General features: G+C 41.0%; 1 protein-coding gene across 10 annotated transcripts in view; it reads right to left on the minus strand.

Moving 5' to 3' along the window:
- ASTN2 (astrotactin 2) overlaps nt 1–17,413 on the minus strand; it is a 1,032,549-nt gene that overhangs the window by 135,502 nt on the left and 879,634 nt on the right. Inside the window, exon 20 of one of the 10 annotated variants that reach the window (XM_070066428.1) lies at nt 7,554–7,856. The exons of the other annotated variants lie outside the window; for them this stretch is intronic. Within the exon in view, the coding sequence (XP_069922529.1) occupies nt 7,636–7,856 (221 nt within the window). The 3' untranslated portion in view covers nt 7,554–7,635. Of the gene's footprint in view, nt 1–7,553; nt 7,857–17,413 lie in introns of those variants that run through there. 10 annotated transcript variants of the gene reach the window in all.

A 17,413-nucleotide genomic window follows, 5' to 3' on the forward strand; every position in this document is an offset into this window, starting at 1 on the left:
GAGTTGCTTAGAATCTGGGGTGGAAAACAGGAGTAGAAAACAGTCAGTGGTCAATCTCCCAGTCCCTCTGAACACTGAGTAAAACCAAGTTGTATTCTAAAGCTGCTCTCGGCTGCAAGACAGCCGGGTTGGTGGCACAGGATGGCCAGACGTAATTGCAGAACCAGCCTAGCCTTCCCTCTCTCTTTCCCTGGCTGCCATTTTCACATGAAAACCATAAAAGATCCCAGAAATGGGAGGTGCACTTAATGGGTTTTTTTGGCACCAAGAAATTAATCCTTTTTAAACCAGGGGAAATTTTTTTCTTTCCTAAAGATCTTTGGCAAACAGAAGCTAAATTGCTTCCAGACCTCATGAAAGGTATTTTGTGCAAACGAGGTGTGATTTACACTTCCTTTAATTAGTCTGAACCCTGGAAAAAGAGAGAAATAATAGAAAACAAGAGCTATGTAGAAAACAAGTCCAAACAGCCCTAAAATAACAGTTTTGTAAAAGCATCAGTTGAGGGTGTTAGAAGGAGACCAACAACAAAAAAAAATCCTTCTAATTCTGGGAGTGGAGCAATTACAAGTGAATTGAAGTTTTGTTGGACTCCTTTCCCTGGGGATGGGGGTGGGGAGAAAATCTGGCAGAAAGAAGCCTTAGTGTTCTGAGAGTGAGTTTCAAGTTCTGGTTGACCTTCCTTCCGTTAAGCCTCAGTCTTTTCTGAGGGCATTTGGGGTCTAGGGAGCAAGAGAGTCAGGAAAGGAAGAGGACAGCTCTGTCTGCAATCACAGCCATTTTACCATCAAGTTTGTCTCCTAGGTGGGTGGAAACACAGCATTCGTCTCTGGAATCACAGCCCTTGGTTCAAATTCTAGCTCTGCCATTTTCCACCAGAATGACTCTGGGAAATTCTGTCTCCAACCTGCTGACTACTCTAACTTCTTGCAGCCCTCTTTTCCTGGAAGCCACATTCCCCTACTCTTCTGGTGGTTGCACCAGATTGCTTCTGTTTAGTCTCTTACAGGTTTAGGCTCATCTACCTAGAAATCGGTGGTTGGAGTTGCTCAAGACTAGGCTTGAAAGCCCCCTTCTCTCAGTCATACAGTATCTTTAATCAAGATAATGTATCAACATGCATTGTTCCCAGGGCCCACACTGTGGCATAGCTGGTAAAAGATGCTGCCTGCAACACAAGCATCCCATAAGGGCACCGATTTGAGTTTTGGCTGCTCCACTTCTAATACAGTTCCCTGCTAACGTGCCTGGAAAAGCAGCAGAAGATGTCCCAAATACCTGGGCAATGCAACCACATGGGAGACTGGAAAAAGCTCCTGGCTCCTGGCTTTGGTCTGCCCAGCCCTGGCTGTTGGGCCATTTGGGGAATAAGCCAGTGGATGGAAGATCTCTCTCTCACACTCTCTATCTCTCTCTCTCTGTAACTCTTTGAAATAAATATTTAGAAAAAAACATGCAGCATTCCTCCCATCAGCTGATAACTCTCAAAATTCTATTTCCTGGGAAGATCTCCTTTCTTGATTATGGTCCTCGTTATCAACCCTCTTGCTACATCTCTATTTGTATATTTCCAAATTATTTCTGGTACAGCCTATCCAAAACAGGACCCAAGATCCTCCGTCATAATCACCTCCATTTCCCAAGGCTTTTTTTTCTCAAGGAGGAACATCCATATCCATGCAGACATCATCTATGACATTCATTCTTCTTCATTTTTTATATTGTATACAACACCAGGCCAGCTGATTTCCTCTTTGCACTGATATAATTCATGATCTGGACTGATCCTGCCTCATTTCTATACAAAATGGGAAAGTTAGGTGAGATGGTCTCTGAACACGCCTTTGCTCCGATGCTGTGTGATGGCTCATCATTATGGTTATTTTCCTTCATCCATTTTTCTCTTCTAAATTGACTCACACATAATCTACAACAATCCCCAGACCAATACATATCTTGGGCCTAGGAGTCCTTAGAAGTGTATGGAGACAATATTGAACACCCTCAGGGGTTAACTTTATCTTTATCTTCACTAATTCCATCTCTGCTGACTATTCCTGTCCTTGGGAGGCTGGGGGCTGTGGAGAGAGAGAGAAAAAGTCCAGAACAACTTTTTTTTTTTTTTTTTTTTTTGGCAAAAGGAATAGAATGATACAGGCCATATTCTACAGAAGTCAAAAGGACACTTTCATTTGACCTTCAGGAATATTTACGGGTTAGGACTTCATTCTATGTCTAGAAGTCTCAAAGTCATAAAGCCAGTTTCATTGATAATTTTACTCTCCAGATGTCAATGCAGAGTAATTAACTAAAGGACCTGGACCTGAGTCCCAGCCCTGCCTCTCATTGCAGGATCTGGGATCCATCCTTTCCTACCTCTAGTGCTTAAATCTCCTTGCTCTACAATTAAGGGGTTGTACTAGAAGATTTGCCTGAACTCTTAGAGCTCTATGGTTTGCAGGACTGCATTATAAACTACACAGAGCGTGAGGAAAAGGTTCTCCCTTGCAGCTTTTCTTGAAAACAATGCATCTTTCTTTTAGAAGATACAAATAATGATGACTGATTTGTCATCACATTTAGTGATTTGCTCCACGCTGTATTTAGTGAAGAGTTAAACTAAGACCAAAAACTGAAAAGAAGTTGAGTATTGCAATCAGTGTTACATGGCTAATTAATGATATAACTGAGATTTCAAACCTCAGGCTGACTGATTCCAAGTCTGTGTTTTACACCACTATCCAGATATTTTTGTTGTTATTGTGTTTTGTTTGTTTATTCATCCATCTATTCATTCTACAAGTGTTCCCTAAGTACTTTTTCTGTGCATGAAACTGTGTAAACAAAATTAAGCATGAGAAAAGATCCATGAGGAAGCTCACAGTTTAGATAAAGCAACAAAAAACAGTGGTTAGGTTTAGCAAAGTTATCTTCCCTCCCAAAGCACTCTGATCATGATTAATATCCTACCCCAGAAGACTCCCTGTTGCCTAGAGGAGAAAAGCCAAATAGCATTGCCTTTTTTCTAATCTCTCTGTGATCTGGCCCCTATCTTGTCTCCTGTTAACTTCATTCATTCAACATTTGTTCAGTGATATCCATGTGGCAGACACTGTATCAAAGTTTTGGGATACAAAGTTGAGTGATACACTTAGTCCCTATTCTATTGGAGCTTATAGGTATTAATCAAATGATCACACCAATATAGAATTAATTAATCCTTTAAACTTTCAATGGGCCAGTCCTGCTAGATGTAGGGTCCCTCAAATCCAGTAGATTTACAGTACTGATTCAGTACTTGGTTGACCTTTAGCTTATCCTAATAATCAAGTAGGAGGATCTGCTTCTGAAGGAAGAACTTTTTAGGTCTTATGGATAAGGTTTTCAATTGATTGAAAGTAGTTTTTAATTAATAGGTTAAAACTCCATGTTATTATATGTTACCATGAAATGTCATGCTCCCCCCCCATAAGAGTCCCTGGGCTTACAGTTAATTGTTCACGTGTATGTCTTCATCTCTAAATTTTGAGAGGACAGAGTTTTTGCCCATTTTTGGTCTCCAGTAAATTCTTATCTCCTTGCCCTGTGCTTGGCATACTGTAGACAGTCAGAACATGTTTTGGTTAGATTGATTCCTCCTTAACTATACAGAACTTGAATTCAATTGTAGAAGATGTAGATTACTATTATGTTAAATGGGGAAATGGCCTGAGAGGAAAAGCAACTTTCTAAACACCACAGAGAAAGCTGGTAGCTAAGTCAGAACCAAAGATAAGCAAATGTCCTGAGCTCTTGCTCTAGGACACCCATTCACAAACACCGAATCTGAAATTGTTAGGAAGACAGGGCCTCAAGAAAGTAGAGTGCATAACTTGGGACACATTCAGCTTACCCAGGCTTTGTTGTCCATGAACTTATCAGAGTTAGACAGACGTTTTTGTGGGAGAAACCCTTGTCTGCCCCCAAACAAGACCTCTGACTGAGAACAACAGTCAGTCACTCTCTCTAACCCAAACTCTCCAAAACATCATTTCCTATTATGTCTCAGTAACCAAAGTTAACCCACCCGTGTCTCAAGATTAGATCTGTGAACTCACAAAAGCTCAATCACTCAATTAAGAGGAGGGAAAATCTGATCCTCTCCAAACAAAGTGAAATGTGACCTAACCCAGTTGCTAGGATTATGTCTCACTCAGGAAGTAACAGAGGAGCTATGAGAATGGGTGGGTCATTCATGACAGAATTTTCCAGGGAACATGTGCAGTGTCACCCTGTTTGAGGCCTTAGAATAATGCTGGAGGCAACGCCATGGCTTTAGAGGGGCTGTGGGTATGAAGGTGGTTTTTTCTCTCCTAGCTAATTTCCAGGTACATTCTGATGCCTCCCTGGATAGCTGGCTTTGTATCAATGATGAACATTACAACCAGGCCCAGAGAAATCCAAGAGGAAAGTACCAGTCTCCAAAACCCACTCAATTAGGCTAATGCAGAGTATGGAAAAATTTATTTTAATAAACAAATCCCTTTTCTCCTCTGGTCTTAATTATACCACCTCCTTGGGGCCAGCACTGCAGCGTAGCAGGTAAAGCCGCTGCCTGCAGTGCCAGCATCTCATATGGGTGCCGGTTCAAGTCCCGGCTGCTCTACTTCTGATCCAGCTCTCTGCTATGGCCTGGGAAAGAAGTAGAAGTTAGCTCAAGTCCTTGGGCTGCTGCACTTGTGTGGGAGACCAGGAAGAAGCTCCTGGCTTGGGATCAGCGCAGCTCCGGCCATTGCGGCCATCTAGGGAGTGAACCAGCAGATGGAAGACCTCTCTCTCTCTCTCTCTCTCTCTCTCTGCCTCTCCTTCTCTCTCTGTGCAACTCTGACTTTCAAGTAAATAAATAAATCTTTATAAAAAAATCATACCACCTCCTCAAAATGAGAGATGATAGACAGCTGACACAAATAATATCTAAAGTCCTTTTCAACACCTATGATCTCTGGTTCAGTAATTGAAAGACAGTCTGAAGTACCAGAAAGGGCAAGGACTCTGATAGACCTGGTTTCAAATCCCAGTTCTACCTTAGACAACTGATATATCTTGACTGAGCACCAGTTTCTCTTCTTTAAGGTAGGAAGAATCACTATGTTCCTAAAGTTGTATTTATGAAATGCATGAAGTTTGTATACCTTAAATAAAAGGTTTCTGGGGAAAAATAAAATCAATAAATTTTTAAAAAAGAAATAATTAAAATGGGAATAGAAACTTCTAGCTCACAGAATTGCTATAAAGATTTGGAAAAGTGTATTTGATGTCCTTAGCACAGGGTCTGGCATACAGATGTATGCAGTAAATGGTAGTAATTACTCTGAGAAGGTCTTTGGGTTTTAGCTAATTACTGGCTGATTTCAAGAATGAGAATTTTATGGATAAAATATTCACAGAGACTTTGAGTTTAGAATGGAGCCATGTTCTCAAGTTAAAGATTCTGCAAACTCATCAGCAACTGCTCATCTACTAGAGGCCACCAATTCACAGCTGGAGATTCTGCTTTCCTCAAATCAACTGGCCACATTATGAAGCATATCCCAGGCCATCTTGTGAAGGTACACTCTCTCTACGTGGAAGTTTACTGAAAGGGATACTGGTTCAGATTAACGGTGAGACGACCTGGGGTAACTTCCATGATTGAAAGAGTCATGCAGTTAATTTTAGCCACCTACATTACCATCCCCAGATTATAGTTTTCCTACTTATATAGTAGGGATGATAATATAAGCTTCTAGACTTTGCTGAAAGGACTAACTGTGATTACTCCAAATCCTTGCAGAGTTGCTGCTTGGCAACAAAAGCAGGAGATCTTAGTAGTTAACTCTCAACTGAACCTCAAACTATATATCCTTGGTTAAGGCATTCATCCTTTTTAAGCCTTCATTTACATATCTGGAAAATAAATCCAGGGATATTTCCCATTATAAGACTGTTGAATGCAGTTGATGAGACCATGTATAAGCAAAGGCTTTACAAAGTAGAAGACGTAACTGAGAAGCAGGAAGTGCCCATTTCTATGCTCAAGCCCTTCCCGAGAAGCATTCCAGTGTCTGCCTCCTATTCTTCTAGTCCTAAAGTGATTGCATTTCCATGTAGACAACAATAGGAGGGCTCCATTCCCATCTCTGTCTGTGAAAATATCGCCAGTATTTATTTCTCATCATTTAGAGTGACCTGAGGGGGAAACTAGCTAGACTGTTGTCGTAGGTCCAGAGTCTTACTACAAAACTGAAACCCCACCCAGAAACCTGAGTCAACTAAAGAATGAGGCACTGGGCATAAACCATGCCAAAAATATCCACCCTCTGCTTTCCAGGATCCCAAATGACACTGGTCATTGAAAACCCTTCCCTGTAACCTAGAGGGAAAATTCAACTTTGCTTATGATGAATGCAATATCCAACACCAGAATTAAAATCTGGAAAGATCCTTCCAAAACTGTGACCTTCTATTCAAAGGCTTGCTTTTGTTTGGTTGTATCTTGTAAAACATGTTAGCAGCAAGTTGAGAACTTATAAAACAGGGCAGATTGACAGCCTTGGGAACCAAAAGTCTCCGTTTATTCACTGAGCAAGAAATAGTGAGGTTGGTACCAGACAAAATGGTGATTGTTCTAGTGTTTCAAAGTAAAGATATCTCTGAACCTGGATTCTTAATCATCTCTCTCTGGTGGGAATTAGGAAAAACTTCATGGAGAAGGTAGAACCAATGATCATTACCATAGGCTTTGAAAGCATGGTGGATTAAAACAAGGCATCACATGACCTTGAATGTGTTATTTAATTTCTCTGAAAAGGCTGCTTCAGGTTTTGCTTTTCTTGGAGACTCCCTCCACGCCACTCTGATTGGAGGTCTCTGACTCTAATAAATCTAGCTTTTAAATCTCAAACAAACAAACAAAAAACCAAATAAACCCAAGGGTTCTGCTTGGTTCTGTGTCAAGTCATGGCAGAGGTGGAGGTATTAGAAAGGAACCTTACACAGGCCACAGTAGTTCTCCAATAGAGGGTATACCCACTGCTTCAGCTACAAGAAGCCCAGGCTTAGGTTTCCATGTCTTCAGTTCCTAAGTCTAGGTTTCATTCTTCATCCTCAGGGCAATCCCAAAAAGCCAAGGTGACAGACAAACCCATCAGACTCCTTCCTCCCTCTTGCAAAGTCCCCTTCACCCCAAATAATCCTAACCCACCTAAGAGGCTCTATAGCTCACAAAGGAAGGGGATCAATACTTTCTGTCCATTTATTCCCAGCATTTTCTAGACTGGTAAACAAATTTTCATAGCTGCTCATCAGACAGCAGCTTTATACATTCACTCTGGGGGTCACTGAAGGGGCATCCTTTTTGAATCCTTTCCCCAGAGTGATCTACTGGTATTATGTTTATATTATATCTATATACATACGAGATCATTTATTAGAAGCTTTCCAAACAAACAAAAAAAAAGCTCAGTTCTAGGCTAACTTGCTATCTCTAGATACAAAAACAGCTGCTAAATTTATACTACTTTATTTAAAAACTTGATTTATTTAGACAATATTTATTTATTTAGAAGGCAGAGACACAGAGAAAGAGAGATGGATAAAGAGCTCCCATCTGTTGGGTCACTTCCGAAATGCCCATAATGGCCTCTGTCTGTGGCTCAAAACAGGATCCAGGAACTCATTCCAGGTCTTCCATGTGGCAAGTCTTCCACGTCTGACTTCTAGAATTTCCATTAGCAGGAAGATGGAGTCAGTAGTGAAGCTGGGTATTAAAGCCACACACTCTGATATGGGACACAGGTGCCCTAATTGCCAGGCCAAAAAGCTTGCTCTGCTACCAGCTTTTTAAATAACAGAAGAAAAGAAGAAGATGACAACAATTAGAACTCTACCCAGCAATATGAGTGAATTTCACATATGGTAAGCAAAAGAAGCCAGGCACAACAGAACACACATTGTATAATTTTTTTATTTTGCATAAAGTTTTACAACAAGCAGAATAATTTATGCATAGCTTTAGAAGTCAGCACCATGTTCTACCCTTGAGGAAGGGGCTATGTCCTATTGCGAGCATGAAGTGGGCCTTGTGAGGCCGGTAATTCTGTTTCCTGATCTGTGCACTGATTACATGACTGTATTCACTTCATGAAAATGCACCAAGGTCTACACTTAGAATTAGCATGCTTTTCTGCAATAATGTTAAATTTCCATAGAGATTTCAGAAAATTAAATGAAGGTATTCTGATACAAACAAATCAGAGGACAGTATATGCATGTAATACCTCTATACTTGAAGTCAAAAAAGCTTAAAGATATAAAGATCTCAGAAATTATCAGACTAAACCATCTCATTTCACAGATAGAGAAACTGAACCCCAAAGATCAGAATCTCAAAATCACACAGTGATTCAGTGCCACAATCAGGTCTCCTATAACCCTGCTCATGGATCTTTGCCCCTTCCTTCTTCAGATGATAAAGGGGAGATGAGGATGAAGTCTAAAGATGAGCCACGTCACAGTATAAAATTTTTCAGATGCTGACAAATAATGTCTGTCTTGCATATGGCCTTAACATCTGGGACAAGGCAGATCTGACCACACAAATGTGTTGCCCATGACATGGGTTGAAAAGAGTGGGGTGGAAGCAGCTCTTGAGTGAAGGAACAAAAGGAGAGCTTATCTGCCTGGAATGAAATGGGGATGAAGATTCCAAGGAGGTCATCTAGGGAGAAGCTATGCCTGAACCCCAGAGAAGGCTGTGTGCATTTACTCACATTCCAAACATCTGCGTTTTTGTAGGTAAGATAAAAGAGAATCTGCTTCCCTGCCTGCAGGCATGATATATGGGCTTCTGAGGCACTGGGTGTGGGCTGCTGTTGAAGGCATGATGCAGGGTTTGATGGATGAAGGCTGAGGCAACTCACTAGGCTACACATTAATAAAAATTATCAAACTGCCGTGGATGGTGGAGTCGAATGCCAATGCCATTCTCTACGTGGATGTCAAAGGCAGAGAGTTAACATGCTTTATATCTTTACCTTGAATCCACTCGTCCAAATCAGATCCTCTGTTCTGCTGCCAACACCCTACACAAGCCAAGTTTGGCAATGTGCATGCTGTACTAAAACCACCCATGATACCTCATCTGCATTCTCAACTGAGGATGAGAAGCTGTATTTTAAGCATCACTTAAGCCCATAAGTATCTCCCATCACTCTGTATTGTCCAACGATTTGAGTCTAGATATCTTAATCTGACCTTCAAAGTTTTCACTTGATCACAAATCCCATTCTCGCTTATTCTGTGATCCTCCACGCACTTTGTTTTGCCATTTTTGGTTTACATTTTCCTCTCTATCTGAACATCCTCTTCCCTGTTCATTGCTATTCCCCAATCCTTTCCTTCCTTCCAGGTTAAGTTCAAAGGCAACTTTCTCCATAAAGGCTTCCCTGATTACCAATTCCCCAATCCAAATTAATCTTTCTTCCATTGTAGCTCATTGTAACTTACTGCAACTATTTAGTCATATTTCATTTTTAACATACTATCATGTGGTTGTTCATTTTTCACATCACTAACCAAATTGAGTTCTTCAAGACAGAAGGGATATTTATCGTGTTCTCCTTTGATTTTTCAAGAACACAGCCATATGCTTGGCATGTGTAGTTGCTCAATATACATATTTTCTGAATGAGTATGGAAAAGAATCACTGGGGCTTCCTAACATTCCTAACCTCCGATCTCAATTGCAGTGGACAGTTCTGGTGTGAGTTCAGACTTACTTTATGCTGCTCCAATGGCTTTTACCTTGAACACATGCCAACTGTACCTTCTTTCTGTCCCAAAGTCTCCACTGTTACCTTGGAAGCACTCTCATCTCACAAGGCTAAATGCAACCCAGAAGTATAAAAAACAACAATCTTCAAGCAATAGGGGTTTGGGGCCAGAGCAGACACATTCCAGTGTTACTTCTTCCAAGCAGTGATAGCACTGACACCTCAGAAATAATCCTGTGACTGTACCCAATACTGGCTTTTTCTTCTTGGGTATCACTATTTATGACCCTTCATAACTGTCCCCTGTGTGGATCAAACAAACTACCTGCCCCCAATCCTTACTCAGGCTCTGTTTTCAAGATTACAAAATGAAAAGAAAATCAAACAAGATGAGTGCATGTCTTCTACCTCGAATTACAGTTATATCTGCCTCTGGAATTTCCACAATGCCTAGGACCAGTAGTTAATAATTATTTATCAATTAGAAATGAATGTAAAAGTAGGAGCCACTAGGATCATATTAGCAAGTAGAGAAAAGCTCCATTTAGAGGCTACATAATCATTAAAACAGCTGTCTATGTTGCTAATTCTAGTTAAGAAATTGGGAGAGTCTAATCTCAGTGACATTCAGTTACACTCTGTCATTTCAGGTTCAGCCAGCTGACTGTACTCATTGGATCTAATTTTCATCACCCTCTGTCTCCCTATGCTACGGGTCCAGGGCTCCCTGGAGAAGTTCAGATGCTGCAGAACAGCCAGATCTGACCTTCCTAAGGCATGATTCATCATGTGCATGATGACAGAACATCTGCACCCAATGCGTGAAACATGGTGACCTGCAGCCCCTAGCCCAGGATGTGACCCAAGTGGCTCAAAGCTTAAGTTTTCCCATGATTTCTTCCTTGAAGCAACTCCCAGCACTGCACACCCCCAGAATAACTCCTCAGATTCATTTCTTTTCATAATATTCTCTTCTCCTTTATTTAATTAAAAAAGAAAAAAGGAAGACAATAATCATTTCCCCTTAAGGAGTTCCTTGGAAGCTATCAGAGGTAGGAATAAAGAGTAGGAGAAAGAATTAGGTGCAAATCCTAACTATTCCTCAACTTTATACCCTGTAAGAAGTGACTATGCCCCTCTAACCCTAGCTTTTCCTATATATAAAGTGAAAGTAATTGCTTCTCAGAACAATTCTGATTATATAAAAGTATTTGATATATAAGTGCTCAATACATGCTGACTCCCTTGCATTTCCCTTTAATAGCTTTATACTTACCACAATGCTTACAAAATTTCAGGTATGAAGTAGGGACTTAACAAATCTTAATTCTTTTGTTTGGACTCTTTTTAAATTAGATAGCTTTCTGCTTTTTAACATGTGTAACTTCATTTCATAACCTTTGGTAATAGCACAATTTACACTGTTAGTACCAGCGATAAATATGGCATGGAATGGGACAGGCAAAATCCTCACTTGTATTGAGCTTATACCCAAGAGCAGGGGAACCCTTATACACCATTTCTGGGAATGGAGAATAGTGGAGTCACTATGGAAAACAGTATGAAAGTTCCCCAAAAGAATTAAAAATAGAATAACTCTATGATCCAGCAGTTCTTGAAATCAGGATCTCAAAGAAATATCTGTACCTCCAAGTTCATTATAAAATCATTCACAGTATCCAAAATAGGGAGACAACCTAAATTTTCATCAACAGATAAATGGATAAAGAAAATGTACTATATACCTTCAATGAAGCATCATTTATTCTTTTTTTTTTTTTTTTTGACAGGCAGAGTTAAACAGTGAGAGAGAGAGAGAGACAGAGAGAAAGGTCTTCCTTTTCCGTTGGTTCACAAACCAAATGGCCGCTGAGGCTGGCACACTGCGGCAGGCGCACTGTGCCTATCCGAAGCCAGGAGCCAGGTACTTCCTCCTGGTCTCCCATGAGGGTGCAGGGGCCCAAGCACTTGGGCCATCCTCCACTGCCTTCCCGGGCCACAGCAGAGAGCTGGCCTGGAAGAGGGGCAACCAGGACAGAATCTGGCGCCCCAAATGGGACTAGAACCCAGAGTGCTGGCGCCGCAGGTGGAGGATTAGCCTAGTGAGCCATGGTACTGGCCCATTTATTCTTTAAAAAGAAGGAAATTCTCCCATTTGTGGCCACATAGATGTACCTAAAGTACACTATGGTAAATGAAATAAGCCAAGCACAGAATAAATGCTGTGTAATTCCACTTCAACTTGTGTAAGGTATTTAAATAGTCAAATTCAAAGAAACAGAGAATAAATTGGTGGTTTCCAGCAGCTTGTGGCAGGGGTGGGGCATGGAGAAATATTTTTCAGTGGAGTATTAACTTTCCACTATGCAAGAAGAGTAAGTTCTAGAGACCTTCTATAAAACATAGCACCGGGCCGGCGCCGCGGCTCACTTGGCTAATCCTCTGCCTTGCGGCGCCAGCACACTGGGTTCTAGTCCCGGTTGGGGCGCCAGATTCTGTCCCGGTTGCCCCTTTTCCAGGCCAGCTCTCTGCTGTGGCCAGGGAGTGCAGTGGAGGATGGCCCAAGTGCTTGGGGCCTTGCACCCCATGGGAGACCAGGAGAAGTACCTGGCTCCTGCCATCGGATCAGCGTGGTGCGCTGGCCGCGGCGGCCATTGGAGGGTGGACCAAGCACTGTAGCATATGTTAAGAGGCTAGATGTCATGTCAAATGTTCTTAAACACACACACATACACACACACACACACAAAAGAATACAAGGGCATTTAGTACGTTTAGTTTTGGTGATGAGCATATTTAAACTCATCAAGAGGTATCCATTAAGTACATGCAATTTAAAAAAGGGGAGGAGCAGGAAAATAAAAAATAGATGGTCAAATACATAAATACCATGATATAAATGCTAAGTGACAACAGGGTAATACTACTGGAGGATGAAACAGGAATCACAGGGAAGTGACAGAGAAGCAATCCTATACTTGGGCAGTCAGGGAAATCTTTCAAAGGAAATGAGGGTGGAATTAAGAGCTAAAGATCATAAAGAAGTTAATAGCTGAAACAACTGGAGGTGGGGAATGGGTAGATGTGAAGTAAGCACCTTGGTGTATCTAAGGAGGAGAAAGTACTGCTTTCACATGTTAGTCAAGTTTCCTGAAAGTCATTCCGAAGGGAAACAGTTTCAGTTATTTGTTCTCTTCAAATAAAAAAGGAAATATCTCTTATGGATAGTTGTATAAAACAAGTTGTTTTCTTTTGTCCTAGAATATATGGCTTTCAATCTTGTCTGGGTTTTGAGAACGACATGCTCCTTTCCGGGGCAAATTCTCTGCAGAACTCAGATTTCCCCAGAGACCAGCTACTGTTGCCAAGGAGTCTGAAGCAATCAGTGATTTGAACCAAAGTCTCATCGCTTGAAAGTTTAGTGTTGAGGGCAAGAATTACTCCTGAACTCTTGATCTATCCTAGGATCTACAGAATTATATTTAAGAACATCACATGGGATCATTCAAGTCATTTCTCTTTTCTCTGAATTTTAGCCCTCATCTGTATGACATGAGAGAGGTGACAGATGGGTGGGAAACATTGGGTAGAGGTCTATCTGTGATCTCCATGGTTTCACAGATTTCTGTGATTCTAAAAGCGCCTTTAGAATCATGATGTGAATACTTCTAGGGAACTCTGATGTATTGGGAAGCTCTCCTATATCACTGATGTCACCTGTGCTATCGGCTTTTAAATGAGTCAATAGTCTCCACAAATGAGTTGGAGAGAAGCCTGGTAACTGGATTTAAAAAGCAGTTGTTTTCTTATACACCATAATTGTCTTTTTATACACCTATCCATATCATAGGTTAATAATCAAATTCCTTCTTTTAAGAGTACTCCACCCTTACCTTTACCCACGGGGGCAGATGAGCCAGATCAGAAAAGGGTAATTGAGTTCTCTCTGGGGAATTTGGAGTTAGGTAAGCACACTCCTTGATCTCATTGCAGCTTGCTCCAGGGAGCAAGAGAGGCAGATCAGGGTGACTCAGAAAAAAGGGAAGTAAGTTGCAGGAAGTTTATGAAGACTGGGAATGAGGATGGTGGAGAAATCCAAGTCTGGGTATGACTAGAGCCTAAAGGTATGGGGCACCAGCACTGGGCTGAGACCCAGGAGATCTTGCTAATATATTGGTCATAACTTAGCCCCAAGGAGACTGAGTGGAAGTTCCTTCACCTTTTGGATTGAGTTTCTTCATCTGTAAAATGAGAGGTTTGCTTAACTTATCTGTTAATATCTTGAAAAATATATTTTAGGATTCTGAAAGCATCTTACTGAGTGCTACTTCTAAGTCTCAGTGTATGCTTTTGTGCAAATGAGAATTAGGATTAAAAGGGTTTAAATATGGCATTTCTTTTTTATTTATTCAGTGTACTCATTTAATAGTTATCCATTAGACTTCTACTAAAAACCAGATTCTGCTAGGAGATGATGAGTAATTTATGTAGTGGAGAACTGAAGAGATTCCCTCGCAGAGCTGAAAGTTTATGGGGTGCTTGGTAAATATTCAAAACCTGCAACAATTTTAATGAGGCATTCTGTTCTTACTTAACAGTAAGATCAAACTCTCCTGCTCATGTTTTGAGCAAATGACAGGCAACAATATCCCAAGTTATGGTGAAAATCTCAAGGGAAGACACTTACTGTTCCTGTTCTAAGTTAGAGATGACACATTCAAATATCTGTAGAATTAAGCAGATAATATAAACAATGTATTCAGCTGGATACCAGACAGCCTGGAAGAAGGGAACCATAGTAAACTAGAGTCTGTACACATTCTCTAGGCAAAGCCTGTGTTGTGTTGTGTTGTGTTGTGTTGTGTTGTGGTAGGTAAAGCCACCATTTGTGACAATGGCATACCATATCGATGCTGTTTCTTATCCAGCTTCCTGCTAAGGCAGTGGTCTAAGTACTCTGGCCCCTGTAACCCATATGGAAGACCAGGATGGAGCTTCTGGCTCCTGGCTTTGGCTTGGTTCAGACCTGGCTGTTGCAGCCATTTAGGGAGGGAGGGAGGGAGGGAGAGGGAGAGGGAGGGAGGGAGAGAGAGAGAGAGAGAGAGAGAGAGAAAGAGAGAGAAACCATTCCTTAATTTGCTCCTCAAATGCCCACAATGGCTGGGGCTGGGTCAGCCCCAAAGCCAGAAACTGGAAGCTCAATCTACATATCTCACATTGTTGGTAAGAACTCAATTACTTGAACCATCACCACTGCCTCCCTGTGTCTGTATTTTTAGGAAGTTGGAATCAGGAGCTGGAGCCATTAATTTAACTAAGGGACTCTGATGTGGGACATGGACATCTTAACTGGTATCTTAACCACTAGGGTAAATGACCACCACTAATAATTAATTATTTTTAAAAGTTAATCAATAATAATTTAGAGGGAGATTATACTTCCCCATGTGAGTTGGAGGTGGAGGAACACTTACATCTTTTCATTTTCTCTCTTTACCCTAAGGCTACCTCTTTAATGCCACTGCTTAGTCCCTTGTCAACTACCACTCCAGTTGGACAACAGAGACTAAACCCTAGAACTACGGACTGGATCAACTAGCCCATGCCTTGATACCACACAGAATTCCCCGGAGTGGAGAGATTTTTGTAGAATAGATCATTCAGCCATTTTTCCTCATCACTAGATCCAGCAGCTGCTTGCCTCTGGCCAGCTTGACACTGGCCACAAGCAATGTTAACAAATGCAGAAGAAAAGGTCAAGAGACATAAATGCAATTCTTGGCCACACATTTTCTGGAAGTTTGACCTTCAACTATCAACTTCACAAACTTGATCTTCAACTCCCTCATCTGTGAATGGAGATAACATTTCCCTCTTTCCTGAGAGAATTAATTTGTGTATAGAATGACATAATGGATTTAAAGGTCCTTCAAATCTTCCTTTACAGAGCAGCCAGAGTGATAAAATTCCCACATGCTTTAAACAGCCCTCCACATTTTCACCTCTTCTATAGACACTCCTCATTTAATTTCATCACTCAAATTTTATATTCAGACCATACCACTTGTTTATTCCTCAAGGCCAATATACATGCTGCTCAGTTTACCTGGAGGACTTTCCTTCCCATTGACCACATAACCTTCACTCATCACACCAGTTCCTGCTCACACTTCAGGTCTTCACTGGGTGCTACCATGTCTATCACTGTACTAGCACTAGAATAGAGTGATTAAAAATGATGAACGTTGAGAAGCTAATATTCTAGTGAGAAAGGCTAAATATGTTCATTCTTTGTAATGAGAATACACTCAATGTAATTGTAATAAGGGCAGACAGATCAGGAGAAGTATAAAATGCTAACAATTCACATAGTCAATTAGAGAGCCGAATCCAAGAATTCATATGGCATTTAAGCTGAGGTCTGAATGTATAGGCCCAAATGGGAAAGAAAACCAGTGGAATGAAGGGTAGAGAGAAAATTAGAGAAGGAAATAAGCACAATTATTTATAACCTTGTAGGCCATTTCAAAAAGTTTTCATTTAGTTAGAAGTGTTATGGAAGCTCTTAAAAGGTTTAAATCAGAAGAATCTTACTCATAAATCAGATACCTACTCATCAAATATTTATTGAGTGTTCACAGTATTGCAAAGCATTCTGTTGGGCACTAGATATGATCAAATGTCTATTTTAAAGGGTAGCTCTGTCTTTCAAGTTGAGAACTAAAAGGGAGAAAAAATGGCTAATATGAGAACTAATTAGATGGTGGCTTAGTTTAGGCAATGCAAGTAGGAAGAAAGAAGCCGATTCAATAGATAATAGAGATTGATGCAAAATAACTTGGTTATGAACTGATTATAAGAGTGAGAACAGAGAAAAGAGTTAAAGATATTCATTGCGTTTTTGCTTTAAGGAAATCAGTTATTTAGAGAGTAAATGAACAGCTGGAAAGGAGAAAAGTTATAGAGATATTAAAACATGTTCAGCTTTTGATGTTTTGAGTTTGAATTGCTTGTGAGACATCAGATTGCAGATGCTTATAGTCAATGGGATAACAGTAGGAAGCTCAGAAGAATGAAGTAGATAAAAAAATGTAGCTGTAATGAGTATGTTGAGTGTCATTGCGGAAATGTTGTGTTAACTCAGAGTCTAAACTGAAAAAAGATGATACAGGACTAAGCCCTAAGAAGCCTTATAATTTAAAGGGCAGAAAGGAGGACCCAGCACACGAAGCTGAGTTGGAGTCAGAGAACAAAGTAGAACCCCAGGAAAGCATGGTATCACAGCAAGGAAAGCCACTGTTTCAGAAGAGAATGGTCAACCTTGTAGGACTTACAAAGATGCCAAGTTAACTTTTTTTTTTTTTTTTTTTTGACAGGCAGAGTGGACAATGAGAGAGAGAGAGACAGAGAAAGGTCTTCCTTTGCCGTTGGTTCACCCTCCAATGGCCGCCGCAGGAGCCAGGTGATTCTCCTGGTCTCCCATGGGGTGCAGGGCCCAAGCACTTGGGCCATCCCCCACTGCACTCCCTGGCCACAGCAGAGAGCTGGCCTGGAAGAGGGGCAACCAGGACAGAATCCGGCACCCCGACCGGGACTAGAACCCAGTGTGCTGGCGCCGCAAG

This window comes from Oryctolagus cuniculus, chromosome 1 (genome assembly GCF_964237555.1).
Source record: "Oryctolagus cuniculus chromosome 1, mOryCun1.1, whole genome shotgun sequence".
Taxonomy (NCBI): Eukaryota; Metazoa; Chordata; class Mammalia; order Lagomorpha; family Leporidae; genus Oryctolagus; species Oryctolagus cuniculus.